The 23,974-nt window shown below is 37.0% G+C and overlaps 2 protein-coding genes across 3 annotated transcripts in view; one reads left to right on the forward strand and one right to left on the reverse strand.

Moving 5' to 3' along the window:
* The window catches only part of LOC140135720 (uncharacterized), a 233,856-nt gene that overhangs the window by 20,839 nt on the left and 189,043 nt on the right, over window positions 1-23,974 (reverse strand). For both annotated transcript variants that reach the window (XM_072157427.1, XM_072157351.1), the window contains exons 8-9: window positions 7,118-7,243; window positions 303-590 (exon numbers count right to left, since the gene is read on the reverse strand). In XM_072157427.1, coding sequence (XP_072013528.1) covers window positions 303-590; window positions 7,118-7,243 — 414 coding nt within the window. The remainder of the gene's footprint in view (window positions 1-302; window positions 591-7,117; window positions 7,244-23,974) is intronic.
* Window positions 11,310-23,974, forward strand: part of LOC140168019 (uncharacterized) — a 33,186-nt gene continuing 20,521 nt past the window's right edge. The window contains exon 1 of the mRNA XM_072191326.1: window positions 11,310-12,336. Within this exon, the coding sequence (XP_072047427.1) occupies window positions 11,403-12,336 (934 nt within the window). The 5' untranslated portion in view covers window positions 11,310-11,402. The remainder of the gene's footprint in view (window positions 12,337-23,974) is intronic.

Below are 23,974 nucleotides of genomic sequence, written 5' to 3' on the forward strand. Positions count from 1 at the left end.
ACATGGCAGCTATTGCACTTCTGGCACTGAGCAGTCAAGAAGCATCATAACCTTACCTGATCTATAGAAGCATCATAACCTTACATGGCAGCTATTGCACTTCTGGCACTGAGCAGTCAAGAAGCATCATAACCTTACCTGATCTATAGAAGCATCATAACCTTACATGGCAGCTATTGCACTTCTGGCACTGAGCAGTCAAGAAGCATCATAACCTTACCTGATCTATAGAAGCATCATAACCTTACATGGCAGCTATTGCACTTCTGGCACTGAGCAGTCAAGAAGCATCATAACCTTACCTGATCTATAGCTAACTTCTGTTCTCTCTTCATCACATCTCTTGTTTCATCTACAGCCAATGCCTTGTCCATATTTAGCTTCTTGAAGTCTTCCTGTCTCTCTTGCATCAATGTCTCATTCGTCTCATGTGCCTCAGACAACTGTCTCTTCACCTTCATCAGTTCCTCTCTCTGTTTGGTTACAGCTTGTTCTTTTTCTCTCACGGAGGCTTTGGCAGAGACGATGTATTCATCTTTGTCTTGCAGAGCCATTTGGAGCTGTTCATTTTCCTCTTGTAATCTGTTGGTCTGTGAATATAATAAAATTTAAAAAAAAGTTAAATCCTTCCCAAGCCTTTTGGCCCATAGGGCGGTGCCTATCTCCGTTTCATAACCCTAGGCCACATGTCTGCAAGCAGAAAAGCTACAGCTGGGGGTTAGTCCACTGGTAGCCATGTGTTTAACTTTCCCTACTCCATTCTTTCAATGCCGAACGCCTGGCAAGAAGGCAGTAGATACCATTTTTAAAGCCTTTGGTATGGCCCGGCCGGGATTCAAACCTGGGACCTCCCAATCGTGAGGCGGACGCTCTAACCACTAGGCCCCCACGCATATAAGAAGAAGGTTATTGACACTTTATTAAATTGGGGGATCCCAAAATCCTCTAAACGGTTCACTTTTTGTGAACACACAAATTTAAAAATATACCAAAAAGGGATCTACTTGGGAAAAATCTTCTTTTTTTTCCTTCAAACAAATCTACATTTGGAAATACAATTTTCAACTCATTATGATATTCTTTAGGAAACTTAGTTCAGGTCAAAATGGCCTGATAAAACTGCTTTCCTCCACCTCTCAGTATGCCCTCAAAAAAACCTTCCCCCCTCTTGGCCCGCCTAAATTGCTTTGTGCCCCTCAGCCTGCCAAAAATCTTTGCCCCCCCTCTTTATGCATGCCAAAATTTTGGTAATCCAATTTTTGGGAACCCCAATTTGCAAACCTTAAAGGGTTTAGATTATAATGTTTCTGTGCTGTTTCCCAAATCCTTTTTAGAGCATTTTATATGAATGTGTGTCAAAAATCTCTTGTCCCCTTTCTGACTTGCCAAAAATTTCTTTCCCACCCCTTTCAAACTGCTAAAAATTGCTTTTGCCCCTTCTCCCCTCCCCAACAGATAATTATTGCACAACTCTATTATAATATTTTGTCCCTTTTAATTTTAACTTGAGCTTCTTTCATGCATCAACATTGTTCCATTTTTGTTTGTTTACAACACAGAAATTCATGAGGAGAAGTAAGGTGCGCTATTTGGCTATTCTAGTTAAAATCCATACACCCCTATGGGAGACAAGACCTCAATATCACACACAGTGAATTTCAAATAGGGTTACCTGAATGGGTAGGTCTATTTGAAATCTACACCCCCGGTGTGAGAAATTAAGGGCATGTCTTTCATAGGGGGTTTGTTTGTTTGTTTGTTTGTTTGTTTAAACGGGTGTATGGATTTCAACTAGAATAGCCCAATATCGCTGCATGTTCATTTAGGCCATAATAACAAAGCAAAATCATAACATTACGAGTAAAAGTTTGATTTAAGACCTCTGAGCATTATTTGTCGATTTCAATCAACTACTGCCAACTTGATTAAAACAAACACAAAATAATTTGCATACAATAGAATAAAATTAATAATAACGACATGACCCAATTCAAAATTATTATTACTAGGTTTTTTGCCACCCTCATGTCCCCAGCTGATCGTAATATATACCTGGAGAAAATCAATATCAATATTAGAAGCTATTGGAGTTTTGAAAGAGACATGTACAAAGGGTTCTTTCTTGGCTATCCTGCATATAGTACCCTCAAGAGAAAAGGATTCTTGAAACTTTGAAAATTGAAAGACACCCAAAACGGTTCTTTCTAGCCTTTCCAGAATCTGGTTCTTTCTGGCCTGGCCTTTCCAGAATCCTTTTCAAGTCTAAAATGGTTCTTTGCAGCCTTCCCAGAACCATTTTCTTTTCTTTGAAGAACCATTTAAGGTTTCACATACAGGACAGCTCAAGAACCATTTTAGGTTCTACTTAGAACTGTTTTGTAAGAGTGTAGAAAAGCTTAGACATTTCCTGTACACACTTATTTTGCACCAGTGCTTGAAGAATTACGCACAAAGCAATAGCCTTTTTTGATGTATGACAGACACAAAAGGAGGGCAGTATTCAATCCGGCAATTTCAAAAGATTAACCCACTTCATGCAGATAGTGTCAGCCATAACTCAAAAAGGCTAATAATAATAATATAGCTTGCAATTTTACACTATTTTTAGCTCAAAATCAACGTGAATTAATTTGCATGTTTTGGTATTAAATGGACCCAAAAGAAGATGCATACATTTTTTGGTGGAGTCCCGCCTGTTAGTTGACCTGGGCTGCCTGGTATAGGAGCCATTGAGGCACTCTACCCCATCCCCTACCTATATACTGCTACCTTGCTCCTATACATATACCCCCAGAGAAATTTGGAACAAAATTATGGTGCTGTCACAGGAATTAGGCCTGAAAGATCACATGTGCATAGGCACTGAAGGGAAAATTAAACATTCTAAACATACTGAACATTCTGAAATTGAGAAAAGTGAGAAAAAAGTGTGGGTCAACATTTTTTCACAAATCCCAGTATGCCACTTTAAGGAAAAGTAATAGTATCCATGCACAAACATGCTCATCTGTCATGGCATAGTTCTTTTTGACCCTAATGTGTGCACACTCACAGAATAACCTTTGTATGAGTTGAGGTCAAAATCTCATACCCACAACTTGAGTTCAAATGTTGATTATTATTGTTGATTGGAGCTTAAATGAACTGTGCCATTGTAAATGAGACAATATTCACTTAGAATGATCGGGAAGTCCCGGAATGATATAATGTAAAAGTGGGATTTTTCACTTGATTAATTTTTCATACTATGAACTAGTTTTTTAATTCACAATTATTCTAAATTTCCTACACACTGACCTCTACACAAAAGCAAATTACATTAACCCTAACACTGATGCTTTTTGCTATTGGAAGTTAAAGAACAAATGAAAAAGGAGAGATGATGAACAACAAAGTCACTTGGTACCCCCGGGATTCAAACCTTGGACCCTCAGGTGTCAAGCACACAATCACTGACCAGTTGCCACAGGGGTTGCGCTGGCCTGGCCAGTGATTCCCTGAGCATATACCGGTAGCACTTAGGGGATTGTGTCATCGCGTGGGATTCAGGCATGCGTGGTGGTTATCATTGTGGTATTTATGGGTGTTAAGGTTTAATGTGTTACTATTTTCACAGTATTTGTGTGTAATCTGAAAAGCACGAACATAAATGTAGCGTAAAAATTTCCACTTTTACAGTACTGGATCAGGAAAGTTCTGCATTAGTTTTATTAGTTGATTGTTTTCAGTTTAGCTGACCTGTGGGAATAATTTGGTGTTGCATTAATATTTCCCATGATGTACAGATGGATAGATTTACCAAATATCAGTATCATTAATGTTTGAATGTGACATGTTGTTGACAAGGAACATTTGTAAGATTATAAATGGGTCAATGCTATAGTATGTTTTGGGAAAAAAGTGAAGGCAGGAAACAAATAAATAAACATACATACAGATGGTAATAAGATGAGGGCTCAGCGCAACAAAGCCTCATCTCCATTAGCTCACCTGTGTAATGATGTGTATAAATGCAATATGATAACATTACCCAGGGGAGCTAATAAAGATGAAGGTTTGTTGCACCATGTTGCACTGAGCCCTTCCATTGAGAGTAAGGTTCCTGAGAGGATTCGCAATAATTTTGTTGCCGTTAAATTTGAATATACAATCTTGCAGATCTGTGCATAATCTCACAGGACCATAGGCGTAGATCCGGGGAGGATAAATTCCCAATATTTTGCCAGGGGGTATGGTCCATACAATCATCCCCCCAATATTGACACCTGTATATGGGTTTCTGGCCAAACTAACCTAAAAGTTTAGCCCCCAGAAGTGCACATTTTTGCGCGCTTCGCATAAATTTATTCCACTTTTGCACCATGTTTCATCAGTTTAGCTTCTATGGCAAAATTTTTCGCACATTTATACAATAGACTTATTCTGTCGCCAAAAGGTGCTGAATTCACTACACTTCAAAAACAGTGTTTAGCGATTAAATACTTTTCTAAACACAATTTTGCCATACATGTTTAAAAGCTAAACATCATGTGTCAAATTTCTCAACATTGGTCAGTGATGGTGTTTAATTTCTAAACATCTGACATCCATATTCTAAACATATCGTTTCTAAACACATTCTTGCCACCACTTTCTAAACACTGTTTTTACGGTGTATACTTCAAAAAAAAATTTCAAAACCCATCCCCCCAATGTAAAAAAAAAAAAAATCTACGCCACTGCACAGGACTGCTCAAATCCTCCCAATATTTAGGCTTTAACTTTCGATAAACCTGGATTAAAACCTTTGACACTGAATTTCATTTTACCATGAATACTGTAAAAACAAAATTATGTAATTCAAAACATTTTTTTTCTGAAGCATACTGTACATTATTGTATTGAATCATCTGATCAGAACAGGTGCAATTTAAAACAATACAAGATTGTCCTCAGATGCCCCCTGTCAATGATTTATCTTCTATACCTCACATAATACCAATAAACAAAACAACAAAATACAGAACCTGCCAACACTGTAAACAATGAAAGCTAGAAACTAGGATAGTTCGTGCAATGTTTTCCCCCAGCTATTTTGTTTCCAAGTCCAGAATTGAATTCACCTTTATTCAAATGTATTCCCGATGGGATGATTATATCTAAATTTAGTTGAACACCAACTTTAGCTTTTTGATGGCATAACTTCACAATACCCTTGGATCTCGCATTTTAATTAGCTCTAACGCTGAAGTAGTTTTTGGCTATCGGAAAGGAAAGAAGGAACAAAAAAGGAGAGAAGATGATGAAAGAAGTTGCAGTTTTCCCCAGGGTTTCGATCGACCCCAGGACCCTTCGCGTGCCAAGCACTCCATCGGCGAGGTGTAGCTGCGGGTGTTTTGCTGGCCTGGCCAATGAAACCGTGTGCATATGAGTATGTGATTGAGTCATAGAATCACGTGGGATGGATGCATGCATGCGCAGTGGTTTTGCTTGATAGGATTTTGTAAGATTTGATAGAGCTAAGGGAGGAAGCGAGATTGATGTTAGGATTTAAGTTTGAGTTAGGGTTAGGGTGTCAGTTGTTGGCAGTGTTAAGGTATGAATAGGTATTCCAACATGGTCCTTTTTTTAGTCAACAAATTGATCAAATTGAAGATTTACAAATGTGTCATTAGAAATGGACCATTTTGACACCAAGGGCTGTAGTGGTATGTAATCAGCCTCTAAGAACTATTTTGATTGGTTAAAACAGGACTCTATCATGCATTGAACCAATCAGGGCTATGAATATAGCCAGTAGGGCTGAAGGGGATTCAGCTTAGAATTGGTTAGAGAAAAAGCTCTATTTTGATTGGGTATTCGAAATGATCATATCATGTAATTAACTAATCAGAGGCACTCTAACAGATCAGTAGTGCCTATGGCTTAAGTTTTGACCCTAAATTAAAACATAGGTGCTTGCACAATTAAATAATTATCCTTTTCAGCTTCAGATAGCTACATGTAATAGAATAGAACATTTTTGTAACATAAATATGAAATATCTTATCTAAAAAGATCTTGAATGCAATTACGCATATAATCGGCAAGAAAAATAAAGCTAGAAATGGAAAGAATGGTTGCGGGTCAAAACAATAATATGAATTTTAATGCTCAATTGATCAGATTGGTTGGTACCCTATCTGTGGATTTATTATTTGTGGAAACACCCCTGCCCTAAATCATATTTTTACCATGTTCTTGTACCAGAGCATCACTCACAAATTAAAATTAATGCGCATTTTGCTTACAAATACAATAATTTGAACTTAATAGCCATGTTTTTAATCAATTCCTCCCTAACGCCCTTAAACCAATCACACCACTTGGGATACCTGCGCGTGCAGATGATTTGTGAATTGAGCTGTTTTGATGTTTGGTACGGTTAGGGTAAAACAGATTCGTCATTGCTATCATGGTTTTGTCTATATAATACCACCAAGAAATGAAAAGGAAAATCAGGTTACTCAGGTTCAAGTTTAACTTGTCTGGTACTACAATACACCTGAGTGAGACAGTGATGCCTGAGGCCACCGGGCCTCTATCTGCTTGATTTTCTCTTGCCTCGCTGGTCTCGGACTTGATTTTTAAAGAATTATGAACTTGGATACACAGCATGACTGAAATGTGAGCATATCCACACATACAATGCATGAGATGGTGCGATTGGTTTATGTACAGGTAGGTATATGGTCCGATGTGCAGGGCATTTCACAACTCTTTAAACCTAATTTGCATTTTTTGACACAATTCATGTGTTTGTGTCATGTTCTTATTCCCACCCACTGCTATTGTACAGAATCGATGGTTGGCAGGTTTTGCAAGTATATGCCTTCAATTTCTCCCACATACTTTATGTCACAATACATTCAATGAAATATTGCAACTTGGGGAATTATGCAAGGATTAATACATGCAACACTGAGTTTATGCAGCATAAAGGTAAAGTCAAAGACCTTTTTTTCACCAAAATTGATGAAACCCTGATCCACCCAAAATGCCAATCAGAATAAAATGGCCCACCAATTTTTATGTTCTTTTAAGCCACTTTTTGACAATTCAAGCTGATTGCCCCCTACATTATATCTTATTTTATTACCTCATCTTGTCTGGTGGAGCTGTCATCTGCTGCATGTAGACTGTCATTCAATTGTTCTAGCTGGGCACTGAGATCTAACTTCAGTTTAGAAAGCTCATCAATTCTCAGTCGACTTTCTTCTAGTTCCTATATAAACAAAATAAAAATAAGGATACAAAATTATTGTTACACTTTGTGGATAGGTTTGAACAAAACTTTTGAGCAAACTTCTCATATTAATGAAAAAGTAAACCTTTGAGACTATGACCCAGGAAACAAAAACATTTTTTCTAAAAATGTAACATAATTTATTTTGGTGTTGACACTAATTGATTATTTTGCAGAAATGTTTGCCAAAAATATTTACAATAACATTTTGACAACATTTTAAAAATGTATTTTCATATAAAACATTTCAAAAATGTTTTTGTGCATTACCTTTATAAATGATAATAATCTGACATTCAAATGTTATTAAATTATGCTTAATCAATAACATCTATGCTACCACAGAGGATTTTTACGATTTTCTGAATGAGCAAATTGCTGAATAGGCCTTTAATTCTGTGTATGGACATCTCACTGGAGAATCTAAAATATATAGAAGCAGTGGCGTACGCAAAGGGAGATGGGAGGGGAGCATGTGCCCCCCAGTTTTGTCAAAAAGTCAGGGGATATGCACCCAATTGCCCCCAATCGGGGGAAACAGCTATCACGGTGAGCGAAGAGAGCGAAATTTTACATGAATCTGGGGAATCGAGACTTGTGACCCCCGACTTTTGAAAACCTGTGCACGCCACTGTATAGACAAAATAACAGACAAAATACACACGAAAAATGTTGGACCACATAATTAAATAGGCCCCTGTACAAAATGTACATTTAGGCCACTAACAGTCAATTTTGAGTTTCCCGTCACATAATTTCTGAAAACAAGTGAGGTAACTTTGTCATTATTCATTATTCATTATTTTTCTGCCTTTCATTATATGACCAACACGCATGTAAAATGTGTTGTTATTTACCACTCACTCACTTGAAGATGGATGTTTAGCCCAATTGAGATCCAATAGTATATTACAAAGAGTTTGCAAGGTTGACAGCAAAATAGCTCAAAATGTATTTTTTGATTTTGATTTTGACAAAAAATAAATGGATATTCATCATTTTTTTGTGCAAATATAACCAGTTTTTATTGGTATTTTTTGGAAAATCACAATCAATGAATTAAATTGAGGGTCAGAAAATGAAGTGAGGGTGGGTGACGGGGAAACTCAAAATTGACTTTGATTGGCCTTATTAGTGGTTAAAATAGCAAATGCAGTTTTTGACTTCTCTTTATGTGCAATAATTTGGGATGATAAATGTGCAGTATATTATGGGATGATTAACCAAGACCGCAGAAGTTTCTGCATATTTGGAACTATATCAGCCTATAAATGTCAGGCTTCCTTATAGTTAGAGCATGACCTGGTTAAAATACATTTCACAATTCTGGTTAGTATTTCACCATAAAATGATTCACAAAACCACAATCTAAATTGAGTTTTACAAAACACATCTCACCCCATTTATTTCTGAATCACTATTGTTTCACAATCCCACTTATATAATACTGGTTCAAAGGTACAAATACACAGCCATGCACCTCTACATATGGTACATCTATGGCACAATTATAAATTTCTGAAAACCAGGGAAACCTACTGGACTGAAAGCTATATACAGACTAGCAGGTGAAGTTTCCAATCTAGTATGGGTACAGAAATGAACCAAACTTAGAAGCAGCTAAATGCATTTTAACAAAAAAGGTTGGAGTGAGGGGTGGGCAGTAGAGGGGTGGGCAGTAGCATAACATAGGGGCAAGGGGGTAAGTGATCCTCCCACCAGAGTCAAAGTATGTAAAATTCCATAGAATAAGTACCAAAAGGCAACAGGTGCCCTGTACTTTGCAACTGGGGTGGTGTTGCCCAGTGCCCCACACTATGCCACTGGGGTGGTGTTGACCAGAGCCCCACACTACTCCACTGGGGTGGTGTTGCCCAGTGCCCCCACTTAGCCACTGTGGTGGAGTTGCCCAGTGCCACAGACTATGCCACTGGGGGTGTTGCCCAGCCCAGTGGTGTTGCCCAGTGCCCCATACTATACCACTGAGGTGGTGTTTCCCAGTATCTCACACTACACTGAGGGTGCACAGTTGCCTTTCCCAGTGCCCCACAATAAGCCACTGGGGTGGTGTTGCCCAGTGCCGCAGATTATGCCACTGAGGTGGGCACGCAAACCATCTAGCACAAGTAACCTAGCCCTGTACTAGAAAACTGCTTCCATTTATGAATTATGACAGGTAAGAGAGATCAGCTGATCATAGTAGCAACCTAGTGTCTCCTGGGTTCCATAAGTAACACACCTACTGAGATCAAGTTGGCACAAAGTTTGCAAGTTTTGCTATTGTTTTCTTTCACTTTCTTTAAGTTCATCATATTAAGTGTACCACTCAAGGCTATACTGATGGCCCAATACCAAGAAATTGTGTGGTATTGGAAAAAACAACAGTTGGAAATTTATTTTGAATGATAGATATAAATTTTTATTTCATATTTATTCAATTGTATGTTGAAACTAAGAGTGGTTTGAATGTCACAGGGGAAGTTGCCCCAGGTTGCCTGCACAATTTTGAAAAAATCTTAAGCAACTTTGTGAAACTTTGAATAACTTTATGTAATTTTGATAAAATGTTAAGCAACTTTGGGAAACTTTTGAATAACTTTATGCAATTTTGAGAATATGTTAAGCAACTTTGGAAAACTATTTTGACAACTTTGGGCAATTTCGCCTGTGACATGGGGCCTAATGTTTACCCTCATAAGCATTTATGAAATTAGATTTAGAGTTTTAATTTTTGCCTTAAGTTATGATGCAAACTGAAGCATACTATAAAATTTTGCAAAAACAAAGCAGTTTTGAAGATGTGCAAGTTGTTCATCCAGTTAGAAATTCATGTCTTATATCGCCTACATACTTCTAGAAGTTCTATGGTGTAATGAGTTATTCCAGTTGAAATCCATGCACAACCCAGGGATGGACTCCTTATTTTTTGATTTTGCCCATTTTGGACTCAAATGTTACACACCCTGTGTGGGAAATTAAGGTTGTGTCTTCCATAGAGGATATATGACAGATAGCTCAATATAACTTGAACTGCAATAGTGGCACCAGAATGGGTTTTTTTTTTGGGGGGTGTCTGGGGACAAAGATCTGAAATTTTGGTTTTTATTTGTCATTGGGAGGTGGAAAATCATCATGCTTTGTTAATTTCACCATGTACTTAAACAATTGGTAAAAATAATGCCTCACATAACAGTATAATGCACTGTGACAAGCAAGTGCAACATAAATTTTAAACTTTAACAATGCATAACCCTTTCTGTACAGGTCATGATGACAGGGTTACATTTTACATAGGTTAATAATGATAGCAACAGAGGCCTAGATGTATTTTTTATAAAGAAAGTAAAAAGCAAAACTTTGGCAACCAAAAAAAGCATATAAAAGCAAACAAATGATAAAAAAAACATACAAACAAACACAAAATCTTACATTAATACCTGAAAAGGTACAATTGATTTATTTCCCTTGTACAGTAGTAAACAGAAATGTTCTGTAGAGAGCAGAGCTCCAGAGAGCATAAAAGTTTTTGAAATTGAAACCAGAGTGTTTCTAGAATAAAAAGTTCCAAAAACCCTTTGCCTATTGGACCACTGAACATCACATGATTTTAACCCTTAACAAGCTACACTAAAATTGAAATAACACTGTTTTTCTGATACATGAAGGCACTGTAAATGGTTCCCTGTATTTCACAGTTCCAAAGTATTAAATAGACGAAAACCCCATATGCAGGTGGATTAAAACAAATTTGGACAAAAAAGCTTCTTATAACTGAACCAATTACTAGGCATGTTTTTATCCATTTTAATGCAAGACTATAATGTAAGCCTAAACTTCACTATTAAAATAATTTTTCAAATTCTGATTTGACATTTTCGGAGACCTAATTACAGTGCACTTGACAATTGACATTCATACCTAAAGAGTTAAAAGTCCCTCCCTAGCAACAACTTTCTGTGCCAGAACAATAACCTTGGCCTTGGTTGGTATACTGGTAGTATATAAACTTGAGAAGTTGATGCCTGGAGTTGACAACACTGCTGGATGTCGGACCAGAGGGGGTTGGATATCACATCAGCTGAGTGAAATTTAGTTGTGTCTTCAAACTTTTACACACAACTATATAGCCAGGCTCTTGATGAAGATGTTGCTACTGTTTGGTGGTAGTACAGCTGATGATGCTGAGAAAGAAGTGGGTGACAATGAAGGAACAATTGGTGAAGATATAAAGGATAGTCTAAAAGGGACAGAATCATCTGAAGGAGGAGAGAAGATTAAAATGGAGGAAACCAAAAACGTACAGCTAATTCCACAAAGAGATAAAATTGAGCTTGAACATGGTAGTAATGACTCTGCAGAGGAGCATCAAGTTAGCACTGATGTGGTTTCAAACTCAGTACAAGATGTGAGAACATCTGAATTATGTGATACCAAAACTCTGCCAAAACTGGAAGAAAATGGACAAATTCTACCAAACAGTCAACTCAAAATGGGTAGTTCTTTTAAATCAGAGATGGAAGTGAACATTGATGGAGTGAATATGGATGGTTTTCAACCAATTTTGACTGAGAACAAATCAGATGAACAAGATCCGAGTGGGTCTATGTACAAAAGTAATGAGACTAAACTACAAACTTGTGTGCATCAACCAGAAGATACAAAACCTCAAGCCAATAGCAATGCAACTATGAGCACCTACGACACAAATCCAAATCGGACAAATCAGATAACGCCAGAAACTATCGCAATAGAACTAAACGGTACTACACATCATCAAGATTCATTTGAAAAGGACGAAACCAAAGCTGAAAAAATGAAGCGTAAATCAGTAGAATTCAAAAATGACTCCGTCGTCATCGGTGACCCATCATCATCATCGGAGGAGGAACATGTGATGGATGAGGGCTGGGCATGGATGGTCCTTGTTGCAGGTGCTCTCAATCACATCTTGGGAGATGGAGTCATCCAATCTCTTGGAGTGTTTTTAGTCATTTGGCAACGTCAGTTTCCTGGGTCGATGTCGCAGCTTTCATGGACTATATCGCTGATTTTAGGCGTTGCCTATATTGCAGGTAAGGTCAATACAAAAATTTATACCAAATACAACTTTTTTGTCACACAGATAAAACTGCACCAAATGGCCACTGTATTTAGTATTTGTTCACAACAGCAAAATGTGTATAACACATTGGACTATAATTCTTTTGACTGTGTTTTGCATGCAATGTAACCAGTAACACTGAGAAAAAAGTTACTAAAACCATGCTACAACTTTACATCCCAAATTATTATGCTTAAAAAGTGAAATTTCACTATTCTTCAGTGACGTACCGTGGCTGGGGCTGAATAAAATTAAATTTTGCCGCCCCTTCCTCAACAGTACGAAAAGGTTGACCTAATTTTTTTTCGGTCGTTTGAAAAAGTGAAAAGCAAAAAAAAAAAAAGGATTATTTAGTTTTTTATACGTTTTCAAGTTTTTCCGCCCTTTTTTCTTTACTAATTCTTTTTGCCGCCTTCTTCTTCCGCCGCCCTTCGTTTTGCCGCTCCTTCGTTTCGGCCGCCCCCTGATTTTGCCCCCAATGCCCCCTAAATACGTGCATGTTCTTTGTATACCATAAAAAACAAACTGATCGTAATGGGAATGTAACAGGCCTACATTTGTACTTTTTAAGTTTTGGTTGTCATCTTAAAAAAACTTTATTCTGATGAAAACAATAAGAGGTGTACTCTTAAACATGTTAAATGTACAGGTTCTTGAAAGATTAAAGGCTGGTTCAAAGTGAATATTCGAAGGCGAATATTCGGCTTCGAATACGTTTTGGGCGTCAAAATATATGCGGCTTCGAATATAAAACTATGAACCGGAGAAAGATATATTTCTACAATTCATAGCGTTGTCTGACTGTTAACAAGTATTGCCCGTTGACCAAGGTAAGCAAAATTTAGAGAATTTCTTTTAAACGAAGTTAAAGGCCCATTCAGTGATTTGCTCATCCGGACGATCGTAAAATCATCAAAATTCAGATTTTGGTACCTTTGTAATTGGCATAGATGTGCTAACATAGCCTGCTAGTGGTTCGATCGAAAGCCGTGTATTTTAGACAAAATAAAGCATTTGCATGATTCTGGACTTTTGATACTGACAGTACAAAAGTCCGACTCGACTCGAAAGAAGCTCACTCTCCACGTACCAACACGCGTTGCGTATTGTTTGTACTACTTATTACATCAGTAGCTACTATTTTAAACAAAATACACAATTTTAACTGTTTTTCATATTTGAATTGACCGTTAGTTTGCCTCGGTGATCTTTAATTGCTTATTTTGTTTTCTACTACAAAATTGTAGCTTAAAAGCGTCTGTTTTAAATCAATTTAGACTCTACTTCCCCGTGTTAGAAACACTGGACTAGGAAGTTTTTCCAGTCGATTAGTGGCGCACTGTACGAAAATCTCGATTTTCTCAGAGTTGAAGTAGAAAACCTTTCTAAAACTTCTGTTTTTGACTAATTTGTCGATGTATTCAGGGAAAAGTGGTTTAATGAAATTCTGTAGACTTATTCTTTATTTCTAAGCAACTCTGACAAATTTCCATTTTTTTTTAATGTTCCTGTGAAATCACTGAAAGGGCCTTTAATAAAATCATAATAGGTAAACTCCATTGAACTATTGTCATGATTTAATGTCTGTATAAATGGGTCTAAATAGGAGCAGTGGCGTAACCAGTGGGGGCAGGGTGCAAGCTGCCCCGGACACAAAAAACCTGGAAGAAGAGTCAAAAATTGGGAGGGGGGAAGGGGGAAAGAGAGAAAAGAAGGAAGAACAAAGAGGGAAGAGAAAGGGGAAAGAAGAAAAGAAAAAAAGAGGGGAAAAGGGGGGAAGGGACTCAAGGGAGAAGAGAAAAGGGAAAGAAAGAGAGAAGAAGATCTATAGGCCTACTAATTTCATTGTGAAATTTGTACTCTGAAACACTGATATTTTCTAATATGCCAAAAACCAGGAGCTTCATGGCGCTCAGCCCCTTGACCCCGCCTGGGCTTTGTCCCTGGATCCCTGAACCCCACCGACTCAAGCGAGCGCTTCTCTAGAATATAAATACTAAAACTTTTGATCAGAAATTGGGAAATTTTTCAATCTTGCCCCCGGAAGGTCAGGTCTGGTTACGCCCCTGACCTGAATAGGAGTCAAAAAGATTTGCTTTTCGGGGTATTTACGACCTGCCTGTAACGGGCGCGGAGGTTGACCCATACCTTCTTGTAGGTTTCAACTGCAAAGCAAATCAAGAAATGAATGAGTAATAGATAAATAAATAAATAAATAAATAAATAAATAAATAAATAAATAAATAAATAAATAAATAAATAAATAAATAAATATATATATATATAAATATATATAAATTAATTAATTAATTAATTAATTAATTAATTAATTAATTTATTTATTAATATAAATAAATAAATAAATAAATAAATAAATAAATATATAAATAAATAAATATATAAATATCATAAGATATGATTGAAGCGACGACAAATATGACAGCCCTCACAAGTGTTATATATGAGACCACCCACGGTGACCCACCAAATATATATCTGTCGAGTTCAACAAAATTCAACTCCCACAAATATATTTCCGGTGAATACTTTTTTCATTGGCTGATATCCACTTGAGATCGGTATCATCAAAGTAGTATTGCTCTCATTTCATGATTCATTGAGCAATCAATTTTGGCATTTGACCGAAATACGCGTCAAAAGATAAAAAGTCTCGTTCGAACTTGTGTAGGCCTACATTGCTAGGGCCTAAGTGTGTTTTAATGCCTGATTCACAAATTATAGAAATAAACAAGAATTTATTTTAAAAGAACACGCAATGATAGGGTACCAACGCTCGTGGTTTTGGTTGTTCTGCATAGTTTATGAAGAGATTCATTGCAAAGCGCTATATATCCATTCCTACATATTACTTATTTTGCCCTCTTAATTATTAATTATAATTATGAATTTGACTGATAACAACGCATTACATCTTTATTCGGAACAAAATAAAAAAAATGGGTGAACTTCCATGGCAAACGCATTTTATATCAATAACCAATGATTTACCACCCGGACCCTCACACGTCCTCTGCCAGGGGCAGATGCATATGGGGACCTAGAACTGGGGCCAAACATTATTTATGTAAAACCGGGGTGGAGGCATAAATCTGAATTTGGAGTTAGACTTTTTTCTGCATCAGTCGATTTAAATAGAGCTACGTTAATATGGATACATTCACTTGTACATTTAGGTTATGTTTGTAAGCCTAAATATCATATTATTTGCATAAAACATTACTAATCATATAAAAATGGGTACTTTTGTACCGCACTAATAAGGGGGCACACCACTAAATCAATGCGCCATTTGTGTAACCCTAATGAGTTCGGTAAAATACAGAAACTATTTGAGGTATTTTGGGCTGGTCTTTAGACTTATTAATCAGAAAGAGTGGCGAATTATAGCTTAAATAAAAGTGGCAAGCCTATACATAAATTTGAGTCACCAAAAAATCCATATCTTCAATATGAAAGGGCAAAATTTTCAATTGATCGCCGGCTTTTCCTCCCAGCTACATACACTTTAAGGAAATATCATTAGATTTATAATATTTACTTGAGGACTGTTATATATCAATATGTGAAAAATATCACATTCTAATAATTTGTCATAAAATTTGTATTATATCGTATTTCAAAAAATGAAAATTATTTGATATCAGAAAGACATTCTTCAGTATTCATAATGTAATTCGATATGTCTGATGTGCTCTCATGTCCCACAAAAATACTGTCGAAACGCTCAAAACGCTCATTCCAGATCCTTTAATTTTCATTGGGGATTTTTGAAATCATCGTTCTTCGAACGATATTCAGGTGAGGCTCGAGCCTTTCATATAAATCAATAAGTATCTCGCTATCAGTTGCGCGATATTTAATCCGATTCAACTCATATTTTATTCGTTGCCGTATATATTTTGACGTCACAAAAAGTATTCGAAGCCGAATATTCGTCTTCGAATATGCACTATGAACCGACCCTTACTTAGAATAATACTGACTTGGAAGTGAAATGGTCTAGTTAAAACTATAATGTGTGATTTGCTCCACAGGGACGCCCTCAATTTTTCTTGATTTTCTACTTTTTGCATGATTGTAATGTCCAGTGGTGTACTAAAATACCATGTACCATTACAGTAAAATTTAAGTTTTTATCTCCGATTTTATTCTGAGTTCACAGATCGAGTGATGGCTGAAACACATCGCTTGCATGGGTATCATTCAATCACTGAATCAGTGACGTAAAATAAACTGTGTGCATATTGCTAGCTATTGCTACATCTTGTTTGTACATCCCACCTGCATGGTGTTCTGCCAATAATCATGATGATCGGCAAGCTAATACACGTATTAGGCATACAGGCACTGGAATGAAATCGGGAATGAAATAGCAATTTTCTTCATTTTGTTTGGCTCCCTGCAGCAACATTATATGGAGTCGTCTGGCAATATAGTTTGAAAGAGAAATTGGTACTCTGGCCTCTGAACACAGGTTTGTAACCAGGGTTCGAAATTTTGGTTGTCCGTTCGCCCGGGACAACTAAAAAAATCGCAGGACAACCAAAAATACTGATTCGGTTGTCCGCCGGACAACCATAAATCTGTAGCCAAAAGTCACCTTTGTACACTCTCAGAACATTGGTTAAAAATTTTAACCAACTTGGTTAAAATTTTAACCAACCATGTATTTACAGGTGAACAGCCCAACAGTTGGTTATATTGTTAACCAACCTGGGTTGGTTAACAATATAACCACAGGTTGGTTAAAAACATTGACCAACTACTGGTTAACATTACGGTAACCAACCAGTTGGGTAAAGCATGTTGGGCAAAATGGGCAAAATATAACCAATAGTTGGTTAAACACTGTAAATGGGAAGTTCATTTCATTGTTCATATTTTAACCAATTGGAGACATTTGAAGGTAGGAAATTATATTATAAACATTTTATCGGGTATAACACTTAGTTTAAGTGTGTGCGAGGCCAGACTGAGCAAGACATACGATGCTTTATCGACGACAGCTACCACCACAACCGGTAAGCTTAAGCTTAAGCTTACCGGTTGTGGTAGTTGTCGCCGACAAAGCATCGTAAGTCTTGCTCACAGTCTCGCCTCGCATACACTTAAACTAAGTGTTATACCCGATAAAATGATATACTTTATAATATAATTTCCTACCTTCAAATGTCTCCAACAGATCTTGAAGATCCCGATCCACAGCTTTGCAGCAAGCCACTCATATCGGCCATCTTGTTTTCTGAAATGCATTTTTGCCCAACACAATGACCAATCACAGTTCGCAAAGGAACACCATGTGACCATGGTTGGGCAAAACCATACTTTGCCCAACTTTATTGGCGGAAAAGGATGTTTTTTAACCAACATTGTGTAAATACCATATTGACAGGTTTGACCAACCATGTATTAAACTGTATTTTGCCCAACTTCAAGAATCTTAACCATTGTTGGGCATTTTTTAACCAACTGTTTTCTGCCCATTCATTTTTTATCCAATGTTCTGAGAGTGTAGGCCTACAGACAACCAAAAACTTAGACGGACAACCAGAAATGGTAACCTGGTTGTCCGTGGGACAACCATTTATTTTTCCTTATTTCGAACACTGTTTGTAACCTTCACCTTTACCATGCAAGTGAGAGCATCACCTGAGAGCAGGCATCCGAAGTTGTCTTAATCTGATCAGTCCCTTATTCCTATTTTGTCTTACAGGTCCGTTAGGCAGTGCCTTATGTAAGAGATTCAGCATAAGACAGGTGGTCATGGCAGGAACCATTCTGACTAGTGTTTCATTTGTTGGAGCATCACAAGCCACCAGTCTTTGGCATCTCTATGTCACTTTTGCTTTGGCAGGTAGGTTTTATTTGAAAAACAACATTTCAATGTGAAAGGTACTCAAGTTAAAATAATCATAGCATTGTCAAAATGCCAAAATGTACATGTCTTGACCAACATCTCAAGAAAAAACTTTTCTTACTGTTTTATATTTAAGAGTGATATGCTCTATTATTAACTTGACAAAGATATATGACTAATACGGTGATTGCATTATCCCATCACATGGGATGCATGCATGAGCAGTGATTTTGGTTTGTTAGATTTTTGTTGGATTTGAATGGATAAGTTAAAAACTGAAAGTGAGCAAAATAAAGTAATGTGTGAAAAAAATGTAAAACAAATTGACAAACTATTAAAACAATCAGTGGCCATGAAACTAGGAGTAGCATGATATTGGTCAATTTAAAAATGTCAGTGGTATTCATGATCTGAAATTGAACAAATGTAAATTTATGATCTAAGGTTTAGCTGCCAAAAGATTTGTGGCAAAAAGCCAATATTATAATATTTATACATGTAAACAAATCTCAGAAACAATACCCCATGTAGTGTTAGGTAAATAGGAACATATGCCTTTTGTGACAAAATTCAGCAATGAATGTTTATTATCAGTGTTTATTGTATTCATAATAAGCTCATTTAATTATTGTTTGACTAAAAAAGCATTGTAACATAATGAGGAAATAACTGTTACATTTTCTTCTATTGCCTGTTACCCCTCAAAATTGAAAATGAATGCCTATGACAATAAGGGGTGGTGTAATAATTATGTGTATGGGGGGGCAAAGCAATTTTTGGCAGGTCAAAAGGGGTGGGGGGGCAAGCGATTTTTGGCACAGATATTTTGGGCACTGTTTCTATATTACGCCCTAAAAGGTGTAGGAAAACATTCAAATTTCAAATTTGCAAAATTTCCTGCTCGCTGCGCTCGCATAGGTTTTAGTTTCAGGTTCCCCAAAATCTTGCATGTGTAAGGAGGGGGGCAAAGATGTTTTTGCACATCAAAAGGAGGGGGCAAAGTTTTTTTTGCACGTCATTACAGGGTACAAAGATTTTTGGCACGGCCAAAGGGGGGGGCAAGCGATTTTTGGCCAACCACTTTGAGAATTCACCACCCCGGGGGTACACATAATTATTGCACTACCCCAAACACCAGGTTTGCCCTTGTAAACGCATTTGAGCTGTTGCCACATTTTTGCTGGACCATGAGGATCCATGCTACACAAGTGTATGTTAGTGGCATGAAGTCAAAATTTCTTGTTTCTTCCCCCTGTCCTGGTATTTTCGAGCCAGGGTAGCAGGGACAGGGGGTTACTATATACCTGAGACTGATTTATCCCAGCGATTTATATTTGCGTTGGTACAACTAGTTTTTCCTTTCTTGTGTTTCATTTTCAGGTCTTGGACTAGCAATAACTATTCAACCCAGCTCAGTTATCATCACCTATTACTTTGACAAGTTACTCGCCAGAGCAAATGGAATCTCTTACGCCGGTGCAGGAGTAGGCATTTTCGTCTTATCCCCATTGTTTCAACACCTCATAGACAAATTTGGATGGCAGGGGGCGCTTCTCATAATTGCTGGATTAGTCGGTAATATGGGGATATGTGCTGCCCTCTATCGAGAAACACCTCTTGAGATTAAAAATAGAAATGGAGGAAACAAAACACTGAAATTACAAGATGATGCTGAAGACAGAAGCTGCACCAAAAAATGCGGTGGTATTGCTGACTTTTTCGCAAGCATTTTGGAATCCTTTGATTTCAAACTCTTGAAAGACATTTACTTCTCCCTATTAATACTCGCAACCTTTCTGCTAGGGTTTGCCTACGCAATAGTCATCCTGTTTCTTCCAGCGAGGGCGGTAGACGCTGGTCACCACCACTTACATTCCGCATTTTTAGTCTCAGTTATCGGCATTAGTTCATTCTTATCCAGAATCATGCACGGTTACATAATTGACTACCAATTAATGTCAGCGACGGTTCTCACTGCCATAGCATACATTGTATGCTCCATATCTTGCATCCTGAACCCTGTGACAGACAATTATGTGGGGCTTGTGGTTCTCTCGATACTCGTGGGATTATCTAGCGGTGTGTTTAACTCAACCGTACCCATCATTGCTAAGGAGTATGTTGGTATTCAGCGTGTGTCCGGTGGTGTGGGATTGATGCATCTCGTTCTGGGGTCGGGTGTGACTATCGGATCTAATGTAGCTGGTGAGTTTATTGTTTATATACTGTTACATAACTACACTTTAATTGACTGAACAGCAATGAAACATTTGATTCTAAGGTGTAGACATAATAACAAACATTTTGATACAAAATGCTCAATTATTTGCATTGAGATTACTTCAATTTATGGGAGGTAATTTTAAAATCTATGATAACATGTTTCATAATTTGTCCATCAGCTTTGGTAGTTTTGGAAAAAAAATATCATAAACATTGCCAAAAAATGATGGCCACGACAGCCTCGTTCAATTTGGTAGTGATCCAGATTGGCTGGCTACGTTTTTAACCATTGGTAATGCAAGAATACTCTTACAGTGCAGTGGAGTTAACTCTCCGACTCCAGTGGATTTAGAATGACAAAAACATACTGCAAATTTGTAATTGTTTGTGAAAATTCTGTGATTTCATGTTAAACCAATGGTGAGGCCATAAATAAATTTAAATTTAAAAAGCAAACTTACAAATATTCTTGTTTTAAAATCAGCAAATATAAAACAATACAAAGGCAAGACAATACAAGACAAAATGGGACAAGGACAGACTGGACACATTATGTAAGACACACTTAGCTCCAGGAAAAAAAATCTTGGCCACCACCCCTGTCAACTCATTATATACCCTACTTATCCCCTCTAGAGCTGGAAGGTATTACATTCAATAACCAAATTGTATGTATTCAACAGAGGGCACTATAAAATGGCAGTTCCTGGTTCTTGTGGCACAAGTTGTCAACAGTTATACCACCAGCATGTCCAGGATCTGTTCCTGGGGGGGGGCTCAGAGGGGCTTTCAGAGTTATGCGGGGTGCTTAATGGCTAAAATCACCAAAAACAGAGGATTTTGCATGATTTTTAACAAAGCACCCCCTGGACACGCCACTGGCAGGCCCGTACGCAGGGGGGGTGCGGGGGGTGCGACTGCACCTCCCCAAATTTGCAAAAGTATACAAAAAGTCCCAAAATGTAAGAATTTGCAAGCGTAGCGAGCAAAAAATGAGGTTTTTTATGCTCTTTTTGTCAAAAAGGTCCACATTTGGGAAGAAAGTCCACTTTTACAAAATCGCCCCCCTTTGAAAAAAAAGTCCACTTTTTCAAAATCAGCACCCCCAAAAAAAAAATCCTGCGTCACGGGTAACCTCACTGTATTACAACAATTTAGCTCAATTTGCTACATTCCTCTCAACAAAATTCTCACTAAGGTGAAGAGAAAAAAAGCTTGTCTACAGGAGACTGACCTTTTTTTAATGTCTTAAATGACCCCAAAAATTCACAACAATCTGTCAAATTTTTCCAGTCAAAATCAATCCACTGATCGGGCTATTCCAGAAAATAGGTGCACACCCCCTATAGAGGAGTAAATTTTCAATCAAAAAATGTCCGGTTTCCAAGTTTGCTTTCTGAACGACTGGATTTCCAGTTGCCAATGTTACTGGAAAAAGCTTGGAAATCCAATCAAATGAAGGAAAAATCACGGAAATGTTGAAAATGAGCTCTCATATTTTTCTCTCCCGGATTTGTTTGCTTTTGGGTACTTTAAAAGTCTGGATTTCCAACAGTCACGACTGGACAAAAAGTCCGGATATCCGAACTCCTCTATAGGGGGTGTGCATCTATTTTCTGGAATAGCCCATCAATCCGCTTGAGTTTACATGATACAGCAGCAACAACAACAAAAACAACAACAAGTGGGTTGGCAAGGCTTGTACAACAGGTTTTTAAAACATTTTTATCATACGATATTCATGTTTTGTTCTCTCATTCTTTTCTCCTTGCAGGTATCTTGGTAGATGTGACTGGTAGCTATGACATTCCATTCTATGTAGCAGGCACCTGCTTCATGGTGTGCTCATCCCTCATCTTTGTACATCCTCTGTCTACATATATCCAACAACAACAACAACAACGACAACAACAACAACAACAACAGGAGCCTGATATCTTCATTATATCCAGCCCCAGTACTAGAGATCTTATCGGACAAGTTAACATTGCCATGGAAATTGACTGAGCTAGATCTCTTTCATATAATATCATCACTTTTATCTGATGGGGGTTGCTAAGGGTGTAAAATCATGTTTGGGGTGGTAGAGGAGGCACTCTAGAAATCTAGTGTTTGTCACAAAAACAAATGGTTAAAAAATTGAAAAAAATTGGGGGTATTTGGGTCCTTACCGACTGCACACGGAAACGAACAAAAAACTGTGATCACACTATAACACTTGCGGTACTCCTTAGACGCAGTCAGTGCATCATGCCATGAAGCATGTCTATTATCACGCACAAGTAGTACTGATAAGTTTCGAGTGCATTTCAAGCAAACCATTAATACCCCCAATTTTGTGCCCTGGTTCTCTGGTTTTAATTCTATGTCTTTAAGGGAAGGGGTATGAACGTTTGGACAGTATTTATTGTGGGACATTAGAGCACATCAGACATATCGAATTGCATTCTGAATATGAAGAATGTCCTTCTGATATCAAATAATTTTGATTTTTTGAAATTCGCAATGTAATACACATTTTATGGCAAATCATTAAAAATTGATATTTTTGATATTTAACAGTATAACACTTGAAGTAAACTTTATAAATCTGATGATTTATACTTAAAGTGTATGTAGGTGGGATGAAAAGCCGATGATCAATTGAAAATTTTGACCTTTCGTATTGAAGATATGGATTTTTTCCTAAAACACCAAAAAAAAAAAGGTATTTTTGGGAAAAAAATCCATATCTTCAATATAAAAGATCAAAATTTTCAATTGATCGTCGGCTTTTCCTCCCAGCTACATACACTTTAAGAATATATCATTAGATTTATAAAATTTATTTCGAGGACTGTTATATATCAAAAATGTGAAAAATATCAAATTTTAATAATTTGTCATAAAATTTGTATTATATCGTGAATTTCAAAAATGAAAATTATTTGATATCAGAAAGACATGCTTCGTATTCAGAATGCAATTCGACACGCCTGAGGTGCTCTCATGTCCCACAAAAATAGTGTCGAAACGCAATAAACGCTCATTCTAGATCCCTTAACAGGATATTGACTGACTAGAAAATAACCTGTCATTGCCAAGGGATCAGATATCAACATTTGCACAGTATTTTTTGTGGGACATGAGAGCACATCAGACAAATGGAATTGCATTTTGAATACAAGGAATGTCCTTCTGATATCAAATTATTTGGATTTTTTTTAATTCGCGATATGATACAAATTTTATGGCAAATTATCAAAATTTAAAATTTTTTACATTTTTGATATTTTAACAGTCCTCTGAATAAATTTTATATATCTATTGATATGTACTTAAAGTGTATGTAGCTGCAGACACTTTAAGTACATATCATTAAATTTGTTAAGTTTACTTTGAGGTCTTTTAAATGAAAAAAATATCAATTTTGAATATTAGATAATCAAATCCCGGGAATCAAATTTGTATTATATCGCGAATTTCAAGAAATCAAAATTATTCAGTGATATAAGAAGGACATTCCTCA

This window comes from Amphiura filiformis, chromosome 1, assembly GCF_039555335.1.
Source record: "Amphiura filiformis chromosome 1, Afil_fr2py, whole genome shotgun sequence".
NCBI lineage: Eukaryota > Metazoa > Echinodermata > Ophiuroidea > Amphilepidida > Amphiuridae > Amphiura > Amphiura filiformis.